Genomic DNA, 16,422 nt, shown 5'->3' with positions numbered 1-16,422 from the left:
CTATTGGTTGAAAGAAGCTTCCTGGCCTCATATTCCTGAACCCATACCTGAAAAGGTAGGGCCAAGCAATGAAGGCAAAATAATTCCTTCCTAAGGCTAGCTTAATCCAGCCTCTCCAGGTCTAACTGGGAAGATCTAGCTCCCAAGGATGTTTGAGGAAGAGACAATCCTAAGGGATAATTTAAAGAAAAAGACCATACCTACAGCTCATGGCCCAATAAAATGACCTTATCAAGCTCAGGGCCCTTTCTCTGGTGGTAAAAGGTAGAGCGAATGGGAGGAGGAGAGGGTCCTTGAGCTCCCCCTGGTGGTTATAGAGTGGCACTAACATAGAACACCTGCTACTCTTTCGCCCAGTAGTCTTGGCTTGGGCTTACAGTGCCGTGCAGTGATTTGAGTACTTTAAGAAGCTCTCTAGTCTCCAAATAATTCTATATCCTACGAATTCTGACAACTCACTTGGGTGAAAAAAGATCTTGTTTGAAAACGCAAATACATTGAAGAATTAGGGGATAGCCCAGTCGTGCACACTTCCAAGGTAAAAATCAGTTTTAGTAGATTATTTTCCTCCTGGTAAGTGGAGTTCATTGGCTCCAAGCCAACAGACATTTAGTTAGCATCATCTGTGTGCCAGGCACTAAGTAGTCACTGGGAATTGTGGCGAGAAATGGGGAGAAGGGAAGGAAAAGGAGAGTAATTCTAGGTGCATTAGGTGAGGACAGAAGTCCTTTTGCTGCAACAGAGGAGTCTGGCGTGGGCCGCTAGTCCACTTCTGTGCTTTCCGACTGGGGAAGCCACACCTTTGAAGACCATGTAAAGTATGAGGGACCTGTGCAAGCTGCTTTCCAAGCTTCCTAGCTCCAAAATGCTCTATGACCTTGGGAAGTTTGGGGATTAACCTGACACAAACAGAATCCCATTCACTGAGGTCAGATTCGAGATTACACATCAGGGCAGTTTGGGGTGGAAGGAAGAAGCTGGGTTTGAGTAAAGGGAAGAGTAAGTACCAAAGAGGCTGGGATGAGTTAACACTGGGGTGAGGTTAAAAAAGGATGTGACTCCGAGGATGGGACCTCCCAGCTGGAGACCTTTCCTCTTACTGTACTGCTCACGGACCAGCATACTGCAGACTCTTGACTGGCTTTGTCCACGCGGCTCCTCAGCCCTCCCCTCATCCCTGCCTGCTCCCTCCGCTTGGGCCTCTGGCTGATGACCTGCCTACCCCGCAGCGGCCTCTAGTCCTGTCACAGGGCCTGGGAGTCCATGGGCCTCGACAAGCCTCAGGCAAACCATTTTCTGCACCATCTGCAGGCAGCCACGTTCAGCCCAGACCAGCAGCGCACATATGAGGCAGCGAGTGTCTCTTGCCAACGACAGGGCATGCTTCCTGCTCGCAGTGCCTTCACAGATAGCTGATGTCCAGTAGCGTCCAGCTCCCTCCCTTATCACCAGGGCCAGCATCTGTGCCCCAGCTGCTCTGTCTGCCTTCTCTGCCCGCTCCCTGGCTTCACCACCTCCTTCCATCCCTGTATATCTACAAGTTGCTGATCATTTGCCCAGACTGGAAGCTCCAGTCTTGTGCTACTGCCCAGCACCTGTGTCCTGGTTTCTTTCCTTACGTGACCCTTTGACACCCGCATTTCAGAGGTGGCTCCTGTTTCCAGTCCTTGCTTCAGCTCCCTCATCCTATGAGACCTGGTCTAGTTCTGCAGTGACACAGCCCTCTGTTGAGGCTCAGCTCTGCCACTTACCGTCTTTGTGATGTGGGCAACTCATTCAGCCTTGGCGAGCTTCAGTTTCCTCATCTATAAAATGGGGATGGCCTGAGTAGAGTTGCTGGGATTCAGTGAGCTCTTTCACACCAAGATCTAGCATGAGCCAGGCACACAGCAGGTGCTCTTTGATGACAACCCTCCTAGTTATGCACATCCGGAGGCCTGTCACAGCCTTCCAGTAATTGCAGTTGGTGGCCTTGAGGGCAGCGGGAATGAAGAACCAGGGCCAGGGGGGAAAGTGCATGTGGAAGAGTGAAGTGGCAGGGCTTGGTACAGTGTGTTTGAGGAGCTTGGAGATGTGAACCTGCTGAGAAGGAAGTGCCTCCCCTGGTTGACTAGGAGGATGGCTGAGGTGCTCATGGAAGCAGTGGCTTTATGAAGGGAGAGAAAGGGATGTTGAATTCCATAGTTTCACATACTCAGTTTTGGGGAAAGGGCAGAACCTCTAGGAAGGAGTTTCTAAAAGATATTTGGAAACTTGGAGTTCAGAGTGTGGGTTTAGGAGCCGTGTGCATCCAAGATTGGGAGGATGGAGTTGCTGTCTGAGGTGGAGGGTGGTAGAGTCCTAGGAGTTGCCCGGTTTAAACCCACCCTCCAGACTCCTGCCCTCAAGAGGTAGCTCGACTCTGGATTGTCAACCGTGGCTTCTGACCAGCCTCCTAATCTGTGAATGTGGACCTAGGTTTTTGGATCAGAACCTTCTAGAAAGAACTGCAATAATTTTAGTGCTGACTCCCTGACTCTGGGAGAGGTATTACCTTATCCCTGCTTCCTTGCCTGGCCATCATTGCCTGGCCAGGTCTGGGTATTGACCTGGTTGGTTCAGGGAATCTACACCTGTGTCCCCAGGTCAGAGTGTTACTCCAGAAGAGACAGGGAGCCTGATGAACTGGTGAGTGTGATACCAAGCTTCCTGTCTGGTGTAGCCAGAAGGCCATCAATCCCTATGTTCTGACCCACAAGCCAAAATCCAGTTCAACCCCTACATTTTGTTAATTCTGTGCCGGTTGCCTCCAGTCTTTCCTGCCTGATTCTTGACTACCACATTAGCTTTGGGCGTAAATCAACTCATTTCCTCTGGTTTGACTCTTGTGTTTGTGCTCCAGAAATGGCAGTAGCAAAAAGATATCATGAGAAAATTGACATGGAAGCAGTTAAAGACTGCTAAAGACCGTTAATGTGAGTTAGAGTCCTCTTTTATGAATGCCTGTACACGAATTAGGGCCAAACGAAGTTGGAAGGAAAAGACTCCACCAGAGAACACCGTGATTTCTGACACGAAATACTCATTGAAGGGATTCCAAAAAGTACCCTCAGGTTTCATATTTTGCTAGGACTCAACTCATCGAAAGCTATTATATTCATATACTCACAGTTATGGTGGATTACAGGGAGAGGATACAGATTAATAACAGCCAAGAGAAGAAGTCCAAAGTGAGCTCTAGGGAAGAACCAAGCACAGAGACTTTTGTTGACCTCTCCTAGGGAGTCAGGATGCATTAGTTCCTGTCTGATGTAGCCTAAAGACCATCAATCCCCGTGTTCTGACCCACAAGCCAAAATTCAGTTCAACCCCTACCCCTACGTTTTGTTAATTGAGGCAAGGACAGGACCTCTAGAAAGAAGTTTCTAAAAGACATTTGGAAAATTGCAGTTCAGAGTGTGGATTGAGATGTGACAGTATGTTCAGGGAACTGTCAATCTGGAAGTTCTCCTGAGCTGTTGTGCCCAGAGTTTTTATCCACTGCTCATGTGGCCAGTCTCACTCTCCAGCCCGAGGGTGAGCTCTTGATGGCTCAAAGTCCCCACACTGAATCACATTATTGATCTGGCACAAAGACACTCCCATTGGGATGACATTATGGGTTCAGAGATTAATTCCCAGAAGGCAGATGGCAAAGGCCAGATCTCTTTCTGGGTAAGGTTAAATTATTTACCACACAGCTGGAATAAAGAAATAAACATAAATGAGATTTGGAACACTATTAGATCCACTGGTAACAATTCTTGGGATACCCTCCTAGAATACATCGAATCTGACTCGGTAAAAGTTATCCTGAGATCCTAAGAACTGATCAGCAGAACAGCTTCAGAGCAGACCAAAATGAAATTAGCACAGAATGAGATAAAAGAAAATATCAAGAGGCTGTGGCCACAGGCCAGCAAAGATCATGTATAAAAAACAGAGGAAAAGATAAGACAAAATAAATTGTACTTCTCCTGGAAAGGCTCGGTCTCAGCAGGGCTGCAAAACCTACCTAGAATCCAACTTTCCTAAGCCCTCCTCCCCCCTCAGGGGCTCTGAGGTAACATTTATCGAAAGAAGCATTTTGACAGTCTCCTCAACCACGAGCTAATAATTGATGGTTATGTATATAAAATTTCACCTGCCGCACTTGGATACAAATGGCTGTGGGCTGGTGCCGACCTTCAAGGTTCAGAAGACTAGGTAACAGAGGATGACATACATTGGAAATTCAGCCTTCCTTTAGTGAGGAAGAGAGGAATGCCTAGAGAGGTCCTGGAAATTGCCTTTTCTGGGGCAAGGTGAGGGGAACAGTTTTTGTGACTTGAAATGAGAAGAAAAAGTGGGTTGATTTCCATGGATATTACCTTCTCAAAGCTGTTTATCAGATGGCAGATGTCAACAACTCTCATTTCTATGTGTGGGGAAACTTTTTTCCCTTAGTTTTGGATTCCAGTTTTACTAATAAGCACATACTTTCTGCCAGGTATTTCCATTAAGTCCTCATGACTCAAAAGAGGTAGATAATACTTCATTTCACAGATGAGGCTGTCCTGTGCTGTGGGATGTGCAGTTAGCAAGGACTCCAGCTAGACAGTCAGATGCCAAAATGATAGTCCCCTTAGGACTAGTGCTTTGGAGGGACAGACTCATCTCCGCTGTCCATGACGCATCTGCTTGTCAGTGTCACCTGAATAGAAGCAACTCAACCAAGAACAAAAGAGCAGGCAAAGTAATGTGCCCCCATGTCCGTGTAGAAAGCTCACGTCCTTCATCAGATAGCCCCTCACTCAGAACCTATTGATATTCAGTGTATGTGTAAATCTAATACATTTGACAGAATGGCTCGACAAAGGTGGGCTAGAAATAACTTAGGAAGGTGGGACAGTATAAGTTGATGGATACAGGGTTGGGGGGAGCCATTATCATATTGTGTTACTTCGTGCTTGAGGGCCTGCCATGTGCAAATAAATCTCTGGGCCAGGAATCTGGATGGATGCAACAGTGAGTGTTAAAAATGGTCACTTTTAGGATCCTTCATATGCCTGATCTCTGGATCTTCAGCAACCCTGTGGTGTCCATGGAGTAAGGATCCTATTTGATAGATGAGAAAAAGAAAGTTCAGAATGATTGGCAGCCTGCCCTTGGTCACAGAAGCCAGTACATTGCAATAATGTGCATAAAACTCAAATCCTATAAATTCCCCAGCTATGTGGTTGGGAAGAGAAGACAAATACCTGTGAATTATGCATAAGGGAGTAGCAGAAATGTACCCAGCAACCCACTAAAAGAATACATGACAGAAACGTTGTAAAAACCTCTGTTTGGGGGGGCCCTGGGTGGCTCAGTCCATTAAGCATTTTGGTTCAGGTCATATCTACAGTTCATGAGCTCAAGCCCTGCATCAGGCTCCGTGCTGAGGTTGGAGCCTGCTTAGGATTCTCTCCCTCTCTCTCTGCCCCTTCCCCATTCTCTTTCTCTCTGTCTCTCAATAATAAACTTAAAAAACCCTCTATTTTAGAGGGGAAAAGAAAGCAAAAATGGGTACAAAATAGTTAACAGTTAATGGGAAACAGTTTTCCAGAAAAACGATGTGTTTCAAATGTTCCTTGTATTGTGGTTTTCAAAGTATGGACTGTGGACCGGCAGCCTCAGCATCACCTGGGAAACATGGTAGAAATGTAAGGCTTCACCTCCCATCCACTGAGTCAGAAGCACTGGGGGTCGAGCCCTCCGGTCTGTGCTAACAAGCACGCGGGTGATTCTACTGCAGTTGAACTGCTGTGCAGGGGTGCAAACCATTCGAAACCTTTACCTGATGCTTTGCCTTTTGTTCCCACACCTTTTCTCCCACCTCCTCCCTGGAATGTAGGTGGTTGGAGGGGGGTGGGGGGTTGGTGGCTGTGGGTGGTGGGCAGAGTGCTGCACTAGCTTCGGGATACCCAGGCTGGCTGCTTTGCATTTCCAAGCTGTGTGATGTGGGGCAAGCTGGCCTCTCTTATCCTCGTCCGTGAAGTAGAGTGATCACCCACCTCACAGACTTGCCGTGTACGCTAAATGAAGTACTAGATAGGACAAAAGTGACTAACGGTGTCTGGCCCTTAGATGGTGTTCAGTAACACTGGTAAATCTCAACTTGACATCTGGAAAGCCCACCTCTAGTCCTTGAGGTGGGGCTTGGGTTGTGACAGCTGCTGTATTAGTCCCTCTTTATACCCCTAGAGGGTAAGATAAGAATAGGCAGGACACAGGGCGCCTGGGTGGCTCAGTGGGTTGAGCATCCGACTTCGGCTCAGGTCATGATCTCACAGCTCGTGGGCTCAAGCCCCACCATCGGGCTCTGTGCCGACAGCTCGGAGCCTGGAGCCTGCTTCAGATTCTGTATCTCCTTCCCTGTCCCTCCCCTGCTCGTGCTCTCTCTCAAAAAATAAATTTTTAAAAGTTATTAAAAAAAAAAAGAGTAGACAGGACATGAAGAAGGAAGTTAAGGGTTTGGCTAGTTCAGGGGGTTGGCACACTATGGCCTGCAGGCCACATCTGGTCCATGCCTATTTTTGTACAAAAAATAGTACAATGGGAAAATGGTTCAAAGGAAAGCACAAGAGGAATAGTATTATATGCATGTGAAATTCTATGAAATTCAAATTTCAGTGTCCACAAATAAAAGTTCTTTGGAATACATCCACACTCGTTCATGTACATGTTATCTGTGGCCACTTTTGTGCTAGGATAGCAGGGTTGAATAGCTGCGACTGAGACCATATGGCCCGCAATCCCTAAAATATTTACTGTCTGGCCCTTGATAGAAAAAGGTTGCTGACCTCTGGGCTAGGTGGAGGGTAGAGCATAGAGACGAGGTGATGCGGAAGGTGATGATGATAGCTAGCAAACATTTACTGAGCCCTGGCAGGCACTGTGCTAAGCATTTCTCCTGCATTATGTCACTTAATCCTTATGGCAACACTTAGGAAGCAAGCATATCATTATCCCCACTTTTCAGATGGGAAAATAGGCTTAGAACTTGCTCAGGGTCACAGAGCCCATCGGTGGTGGATCCAGGATTTGAGGTGAGGTCAGGGTGGTAGCCAGCCACAAGGGGACAAGGTTGGCTTGTCACGTGATGAAAACTCAGGGTGATTAGATTTTGAAATGTTTATGTGGCTCATTTAAATGGAAAGAAGGAAAGCAGGCAGAGGAGGAAAAAAAAAAAGTCCTTATCACAGCAGATACCTCTGGGCTTAAATCATGCTTTCCCCCTAGCCCCGCTGCCAGTAGCCACAGAAAAAGTGCTTATCTATTTCTCCCTCTCCGGAGTCAGTTAATTAAGCCCAGCCTGCTAATGAGGAGAGGTCATTCAGAGCCCACATCAGGGATGGAGAAGGGGAATGGGAGTTACTAGGGACAGGGCAGGGGAGAGTTCTGTTGCCTTTTTGTCTGTAAAATAAGAATGTCAAGGAACAATTGTTTCTTCATTACTGTGAATGTGAGCCTTGTGTTTTCAAAGGTCAGCGCCTGTGAGCACATCATGGTTTAGAGTGGGTTCCTATGGTAATTAGGCCATCGTGACTGAGGGCATTTTGTGTCAGGCAACGGGGTGCTGGGTTTTCCTCTTTCTCTGCAGTACATGCTTGTTTCCTGCGAGTGTAACCATTTCTGTTTGCCCCTTTCTCTTGTTTTCATCCTTTCTGCACCACACGTAGTTCTGGACTCAGAGAATCCCTCAGCAGGTATGGTTTCTCTTGCATTCTTTCTGCCCCTGCCTTCCACCAGGGACATAGAGGGGAACCGGGGAGTGTTCCCTGTGAGTGAGGGGTTTCTTTCTTTTTTCCCCCCATCTCTCAGATGAGTGGAGGCTCTCTTCCAATGCTGATGCCAATGGAAACGCCCAGCCCTCCTCACTTGCTGCCAAGGGCTACAGAAGTGTGCATCCCAACCTTTCTTCCGACAAGCCCCAGGTAGGCCTGTGCCCACGGGTGGGGTGGGGACTGGTGAGTGGCACCTGTTCTTGAGTCTTTTAGCCTGCGCTCATGACTTCCTGCTTGCCCAGCTGAATAACGGACTGGGATCTGAGCCGCACTTTTGGCTAACTGTGGAAAAGTTCTGCAAGGACCAGAGATAGGGGGGAAAAGTTGGGGCTCAAGGACAGCAGAGGATGAGGATGATCTATACCAGGGGATAGGAAGTGTGAGCCCAATGTTTCTAGGTTTGAAATGTATGTGGAAATGTTCTGAAAGAGGGAATGCATTTAGCCCTGAGTAAGGGGGGGAAGAGTCTGAGCCTGGTGGGTTAAAAACTCTGGAATCAAAGAGTACGCTCTTGTGTTTATTGCATTTATTTGCTGTAAGAGTTCCAGCAACTCTAGGCTTACAGATCACGGTCGGGTAGCTGTGGCCAGCCCCGAACCCCGTGGCCCAGAGCAGGCAGACGGACGTCTGAATGGCCGGAACAGCACAGCCTCAACTGCCTCGTGCTGATCTGCTAAAGAACACACCAACCCCCGCCCCAGGCCCTGCACAACTTGGAGAAGGGATCATTTTGGCTTAAGTCTTCCCCCTAAGTTGTTTTCCTGATCTTTCTTCCTTCCTCTCCCTGTCACTACTCTGCCATTTTGATGAAAGAATAGATCCTGTTTTAGTTTAGTTTAGTGAAGAGTGTTTTTTACAGAGGAGTAACATCCATGGGATGGAGCCATCCTTTCTCTTAAAGGACACTGTACTGTTCCAAAAAATGTGGTGGGAGTATGTTCCTCATGTGGTCCCCGTCCCTGCGCCTGCCTTGCGCGAAGGTACTCCCAGAATTCACCAGGAGCCTGGGCATTCCAAATGCCGCCCCGGATCCCACCCCACTTGTCTGATGATCCTCTTGCTCCTGAGGGCATAAAGTTGCACTGGCCTCTGAAATGGAACCAAGTCAGAGAGGACGTCTTCCTTCCTCTCTGCAGACCCTGGCTTTCCAGGCTTAGAGGTGTCGCTGAGCAGCCCCGCTAAACCTTCCCGCCATGCTCGCCTCCCGTAGGCACAGCCTTGTGCCCGCAAGGCCACTGGCTAGAACCCGAGCTGCAGGTGTGTCTCATGATGCCCTTATAGGACACAGCTGTCCAGTAAATGACTTGCCATCGATGTTCCATTTCCAAGACCTTCCCCGGTGTGTGAGTGCGCTGCCTGTCTCTCAGAGACAGGCTTCTGTCTCTGCAGTCTCAGGCGTGAATAGAGCTGGCTCTGTCTGAGTTAGGAGATGGTGCTGATTAATTCAAGGCAAATGTGGAAGCACATCTTCCTCCCCTATCAGTGACGTAGTTCAAAAGCTAACTCGCTCCTTCCTTTGGCTTCTTAGAGAGTTCTTCTGAAGAGATAATTTTGAGAACGTGAAGTAAATAAAAATTCCTCTTAAATACATTTATTTACTACAGCTTTACTGAGCATTCACTGTGTTCAGATCAAGATGTTAAACATTGCCCTCAAGGAGTTTATAAGGGTGAACTTTATCATAATGGTGAATTTCCTATCATATCGCCTACAGATAGCATATTTTCTTATTTGTCACTCTCCAAGAATTTTTTTTTTTAACTGGGGTGTCTTAAAGAGAACCTGGCAAATTGCTGATACAGAGGTTTTGTTCTGTATATTCAGTGTACAGTTGACCACCCAACTTTCAAGAACCTTTAGGTCATACATCATTTCTTGGATTTGTTTTCTGAATGCAAGAATGACTTCTTGTCCATAGAGCCATTGCCAGACCTGTAAGTACTATGCTGGCTTAGACAGAACCAAGTCGGGCTGGGCTGGGAACTGCCCCGGCTTAGTTTCAGATGAAGATAGCTCTTAGAGCCCCATAGGCCTGGCATCTGCTTATAAGGAATGAGTTGGGGTCCAGGAGACCCCGGGGCCAGAGGGGAATCCTGTTTTCTGGTGCTCCCAGATGCTGCCTTTCTTTCTGCTGTCCTGGACCTGCTGCTCTCCTCGCCTCTCATAACGAGGAACCCGGGCTCCCCTCCCTCTGACAGCATCATCGCGGTGGTCTTCACTGGGGGCGGAAATGGGCAGTTTCTGGACTGTATAAGCTAGGAACATATCTGATTCTTCAAGCAGCTCCATTTCTTCACTGCCCCCACCTTCTACAGGGATGAAGGGAATTTCATTAGTAGCCAGCTAGGCAGGAATGGAAGCTGCCTCTGTAGTTCGTACAGTGTTTACAATAAATCAGAAAGTAGTTCCTTCCATGTAAAATGACAATGCCTATCTCCCTCCTTCTTTGGGACAGGAAGGCCTTTGGCTCAGGGTGAACTGTCAACACTCTGGGGAGGCATCTTCTCTACAGGGTCAAAGCCCTGGGAAGCCTTGTGCCTGATGTCATGCAGCCCTGGCACCTTATATGGCCAAAAGCAGATTAAGTTAAAAACCCACTGAAACCTACTTCTATCTTTGGACAAGAAGAATCACATGTGGGACACTGGAGCTCAAAGTAAAAGTAACTCTGAGCTGAAGTCAAAATTGGCTTTTGCTTCTCTCCCTGACAACCACCGCTCCACTCACCCCCAGTCCCTTTGGTGTGTGATGGTTCAAGTGCTTTATTTGTAAAGAGCATTGTTCGGTTTGAAACATGCCCCAACCTCCGGTGTAAGTTCACTGGAACCAAGTATGTCCCAACTGGAGGGTTTTACTCCTGCTAACTACTGAAGAGGGGTCATTCATTTTTGACTGGTCCACATGGCCTCATTCCACAGGCACTGTCTTGGGCACCCTGTGGAAAGGATAGGCATCAAGTTAACCTAGGATATCCAAATTGTTTCTCCTCAATCCAGGTTATCTGTAGCTTGAAAACTGAGTTTGTTATGAGTTGCTTCCTGTTTCTGGGGTTGATCTTCTAATCCAGACTCAAAAAACTTGATTTCTTACCTAGTCACCCTTGTTAGTATCCCTTCCCCTTGCTACCTGCACTCCACAAAAAATAAAAAACAACCCCCAGATAGACCCACACCCTTGCACTCTCCCGGCTTTTGGTCATAATCCATTTGCTAAGTATTGACCAAACTTACTATACTTCACCGGTGCAATTTAGATGATGTTCCAGCTTTCTAGTACTGGGCTGTCTTTGAAGATAGGAACCCGTGAGGAAAATCTAGGTGTCTTAGCTTAGGCTGCTGTAACAAAATCCCATAATCAGGTGTCTTAGACAACACATTTATTTCTCACAGATCTTGAGGCTGGGAAGTCCAAAACCAAGGTGCCAGCTGATGTGGTTCCTAGTTAGGGCTCTCTTCCTCACACATAGACAGCCACCTTCTCGCTGTGTCCTAACCTGGTGGGGCAAGAGTGAACTCTAGTCTCTTTTTATAAGGACACTGATCCCATCATGGGGACCCCACCTTCATAACCCCATCTCCTCTCCTACTCACTCCACTTCCAAACACCATCACTTGGGGCTATGGGTTCATTATATGAACTTTGGGGGACATACACATTTAATCCATAACAAAAGGAAAATAAACTTTCCTCATTTTATGGTCTAATTTCCACCGATTGCCAGATGGTTCTCATTGACATGAGGGTCATTCTGGAGATTTACTCCATTTCCTCTGCCCCACTGAGACCCAAGGAGGAGCTAGGAGCTGTATTGAGGGAAAGGGAATGAGATGTGACCTATACTTTCCTCTCAGCCTGGAACCAGAGCTTTGGGCTTAAGCCAGGAGTGTGAGGCTGGGCACCCACTGTGGGATTGTCTGTGCCCGGTGGTGGGCTGGATGGGAGTGGGGAAGGGGCCGGAATTTGAGGAACCAGGCACAGTCCAACTCATTAGGCAAATCAAGTGCTTCATTGCCTGGTCCCTTTGTTCTGTGTGCATCAAAAATGGGAGACTACATGCTTTTAATCTCATGCCTGTCTTCCTTCTCATAATTAGTTCCATCAGATTGTTTCCTCTGAGAAAAGAGCACATGTGGATTCTAAATCCTGAGCATTCTCTTCTTGGTGAGCTTTAATTGGTTACGCTTATGGAATTGAGCACTAAATCTCAGTGATTCAATTAAGACATCTGTCTCCTGTGAACACAAATAAGGACGATTCTTCCAATTCCCTATTTCCTAAGGGAAGAGAATGAAAGACATTCGAGTGCTTCAGTGAACTTAAACTTTTAGAGCTAAGGGCATGGAGAGAAAGATCTTTCAGGAAAGGTGTGGGGGCTCTGGGGCCTCTTGCCCTGGCCGTGAGCCCTCGGGCATCCTTCAGTCCGGAGGGCTAACAAGGGGTGCGGTCAGCCAAGGATGGCTGTCAAAGTGGCTTAGCACGTGGCCGCTCCTGGGCTGAGATGTAAGAGAAGCAGGCCTGCCTGTCCAGGTGAGTATGATTTAGTCCTTGACTTTACCCGGAGGAGAAATGTAGGGATCACAAGGACTCTAAGCTCAGGGTTTGCTTAAAGACATGTCAAGAATTGTTTTTCTTCCGATCATGTTATGCTATTTCTAATGGTCATCCTTCTTTCCATTTCCCATCCTCTTTCTTTCTTTGTTCCCCATTTTGATACTTTCTCTTGAAAATCATGCTGAAGGTTCTCTCTCCCCCTCGGCCTCCTCTCCCTAAAGGGGACCGCTTTGCATGGCAGCCCCCCACCATCCACAGTACCTCCAAGGACTCCCTCTACCTGAGCTCACCCAAGCCTTACGTCCCCCTCAGCACCCCCAGCCAACAGAGCCCCTCACGACCCCAGCCCGTCTCCATCTCCCTGGCAGCCAGATGCGCTGCCAAAGGCGTGGTGCGTCCTGGGCCCTTGCTTCCTGGTTCCACGTTCCCCAGTGCTTCCTCCCAACCCTGGCACCACTGTGTGGCCACCAGGACGGTTTACAGTGAGAATGTGAGCTCTAACCCACGTCATAAGGCAGTTGGGAATAAAAAGGTCAGCAGCTTATATGTACCTTGTTTATCCAATAACATTTGCCGGGTGGCAGCGCAAAGCTCCTCTTGTGTTGCACCTGACCCAGCCACGGGCACTCCCTTGGAAGCTGCAGGCGCTCGCGCACAGGCTCCCAGCCTTGTCTCCCACGCGGCCGGCACGGGAAAGCCACCCTCTGCTCCTCCTGGCCCTCCCAAGCTATTCTTTGACATCCGTAAAGATGCCACCGTCCGGGGCGAGAGTCCTTCCCTGTGCACTCGGCCTCCGTTCCCGGACGCGGTGAGACCACCTGTGCTAGGCCCCCAGCTTTCCTCTGCTCCCGAAAACCGGAAGAGAAAAGAACCTTACCTTTTGCAGCCGTGTTATCCAGCCAAGGCAAGGAATTAGACATGTGTGTGTGTCTTCTACACCATCTCTTTCAAAACTCCTGCAAAGCAGCTCCCTTGTTTTCTGGGCTGCCCTCCCCTCCCTTTCCTCGTCTACACCGCTGCAGCTTGAATCCCGAATTCTTCTCTCTAAACACCTCGGCACAGTCCTCTCTGTCCCCCTCTCTCTTTTCTGGTAATATGTAAGTATGCTGGAGTGTGGGATCCATAGACTAACAACATGGTGAGATATGGAATGTTTACATCTTTTCACAAGGTGCCAAAGAAATTGTATTGACTCCCAAGCTTTCGGGCTCTGCAAGCAGTTTGGGGGCTAAACACAGCCTGCCTGCCTGTTCTTTGTTCTCTGTCTCTGTCTCTGTCTCTCTCTCTCTCTCTCTCAAGTGTTAAAAGGATTCAAAAATAGAAGGATGGAGAGTAAACTTGGATGGGGTTCCCTCTGTGTCACGGAGTGTCAGGAGGCCAGCTGGCTAGTACGGACGGTCTCATGTACTCTGGAGAACGGGCACCGATTAAATATTTCTCAGAGTACATCACTGCATGTCCAGTCTCAACTGTTTAAATATGGAATTCCTTCTTCCCTGCCGTGCCCCTTTACGTAACGACCCCCTTATTTCCTACAGGATGCCACTCTCTCCAGTTCAGCCCAGCCTGAGATAATAGTTGTCCCTCTCTACCTGGTTAATACTGACAGAGGGCAAGAAGGCACTGCCAGAACTCCAGCATCTCTGGGGCCTCTTGGCCCCCCAAGCCCGGCGACCGCCCCTGCCGGCTCACCTCTGACCTTCCCGACCCTAGATGATTTCATTCCCCCTCGTCTGCAGAGGCGACCCCACCACAGCCAGCCGGCCAGCGCTTCTGGCCCCCACCCCCCCGTTAGCCAGACCCCGCCATCCTTCTCACCACCTCCTCCGCTGGTCCCTCCGGTACCGGAGGACCTCCGCAGAGCCTTGGAGCCTGACCTCACGGGAGCTGTTTCAAGTACCGTAAGCTTGCTGGAACCCCCTCCTCAAAGCCTTCCTGAATGTCTGCTCCTGGCAGCGAAAAACCCCTTTCTCACTGAAGTGCTAAGTTCTGAGGGAAGTGTCCACCGCCACTGTGCTTGTGTGGTGACTGTTTGCTTTCCCCGGAGTGCATGCCTCCCGCGCGTGTTCATGGTTCTCCTGCAGCTGCTCACAGACCCCTCACGTCCCTCTTCCTGTCTGTCTTATTCGGAATGCGCATCTTCCTGAAAGAACTCCGTTTCCCTCAGAGAACCTCTGTGGCCTTTCCTTTGGCTCGCGATGCTCTTGAGAGGCCAAGCAGATGTGGTGTTGAAGAGCTGAGGAGCCATGTGGGAAAGCCGATGGCCGGCAGGTTCCCCACCAGGGAACAGTGAGCCTCCAGGGCTTTTGTTGATTTAGCAAGTAAACAAACTCTTTTATATGCAGCGATGGCAGAGAATGGTTAAAAAAGAGAGAGAGAATGGAGTTTAATGGAGCAAATGGATCTAAAAGCCTTGCACAAACGTTGGGAGTTGGGACCCTTTTCTCCAAAGGCGTATAATTGCTGGGGCCCCAGACTGGAGGCTCCCAGGGGCCTTTGTGACACATCGTTGCTCCAGGAGTCGTGTGAAGGTAAAGAGCCCTGATACCTCAGGCCCCATCCTGTGAGGGACGAGTCCCCATTGTAGGTAGGAAAGCCCAAGTGGAAAAGCTGAATCAGGGTACCCAGTCTTTTCTCTCCTCAGGAGCTCTGGGAATCAAGAGAATCTGTGAGAACCTCAGAGTGAATTGTAAGATGGGGATGCATGGATCTACTCACAGGCCTGTGGGGTACAGTAGGACCAAGTATGTTAAACTTCTGTTATAGTGCTTCCCATGGAGAGAGCACTCAACTGTCAGCTACGTTGCCGAGGACTTGCCCTAGCAAGTGGGGGCCAGAGTTCTTAAAAAGTAAGCTAGTGGCTAATTAGTTAACAGTTAATGAGCTCCTGCCGTGTTCTAGGCATCCTGCTAGATTCCATAGGTACAACTATGAACAGCGTACAGCCCTTGCTTTCAAAGGGGTTTTTTGTGGATAGCATATTGGTTCTCAAGCTTAGCACACATGAGATTACCTAAGAGGCAAGGAAGCTGGTTTAAATTGTCAATTCTAGATTATACTCCTAGAGTCCTGGAATAGGTCTGCAGAGGGGCCTAGGGCTCTGATTTGATCAGGCATATCCCAGGGGTTCTGTTGCTGAGGGTCCTCGGACCACAGTGGGTCCTGTAATTGGCTGATGAAGGTAAATGTTCAGTAACATCCCTGTGGCTCATTGAAGCCCTGTGGCTTCAGTCTACATGACTGGCATCAGGAGATGCCAAAAGCAGGAGAACTTTTTGGCTTATAGGAGAATTTATAGCCAGATATCAGGCACCCCAAAGCTGGGAATGGCTTCATCCTGGTCTAGGACTTCTTCTCAGATCTCTAGATGCAACACAATGCAGTTAGGTCAGGACTCAACTGAACATGGCCCAGGGTCTTTAGATGTCCTTCTAGCTTTGAGCTTTGCAGCTCAAACCTGTTGGAGGAAAATGCTAGACTGTTCCTAATGCACTCCCCTCACCCCAGTGCAGCTTACAGGTGAATTGAGAAGCTGCTCTTGTTATAGGTGGTATCGATATTCTTCCCTCTGGCACAGAATATTTCTTCTTGAGCAGCATATAAAGTGAGATATTTTTAGTGTCCTGGTATACAATTGTGAGTAGTTTTGTTGTATACTCTCAAATTTATCACCTTTATAGATCTAGATTTTCGTACTGAATTTTGTTTCAGGTATGCCAGGACAGATTAGTTAGGAGTTTCCTCGATTTCTCAAACCTGACTGATCAGCCTGATAAAGACTTGCAGGGGAGACTTCAGTTGGCCTGAGAACTTCTGGTTTGGCCCCGGGTAACAGGTTAAAAAGGAAACCGCTTGGGATCCTCTACTGAATGAGAATTGTCGAGAAGAACAGGAGCCCGTAGGGATGGTGGCCAAGCCACAAGTTGATATTTGCTCAGTTTCTGCAGCTATTTAAGAGTAAGAGGGAAGAAGAAAATTCATGTTAATTGATCCACATTCTTTTAGTCAATAGCCATTTTTGTGATGTTCCAGAAATAAGCCTCGT

The 16,422-nt window shown here is 48.3% G+C and overlaps 1 protein-coding gene across 42 annotated transcripts in view; it reads left to right on the top strand.

The window, feature by feature from the left end:
• SORBS1 (sorbin and SH3 domain containing 1) overlaps nt 1-16,422 on the top strand; it is a 116,652-nt gene that overhangs the window by 13,746 nt on the left and 86,484 nt on the right. For 20 of the 42 annotated variants that reach the window (XM_049645436.1, XM_049645445.1, XM_049645434.1 and 17 more), the window contains 3 exons: nt 7,722-7,748; nt 7,864-7,976; nt 13,916-14,278. In XM_049645436.1, coding sequence (XP_049501393.1) covers nt 7,722-7,748; nt 7,864-7,976; nt 13,916-14,278 — 503 coding nt within the window. The remainder of the gene's footprint in view (nt 1-7,721; nt 7,749-7,863; nt 7,977-13,915; nt 14,279-16,422) is intronic. The other 22 variants (XM_049645451.1, XM_049645459.1, XM_049645467.1 and 19 more) reach the window with 3 other exon arrangements.

This window comes from Panthera uncia, chromosome D2 (genome assembly GCF_023721935.1).
Source record: "Panthera uncia isolate 11264 chromosome D2, Puncia_PCG_1.0, whole genome shotgun sequence".
Classification (NCBI taxonomy): Eukaryota; Metazoa; Chordata; class Mammalia; order Carnivora; family Felidae; genus Panthera; species Panthera uncia.
The sequence above is the reverse complement of the archived record's forward strand: the minus strand, read 5'-3'. Positions and strand labels throughout refer to the sequence as shown.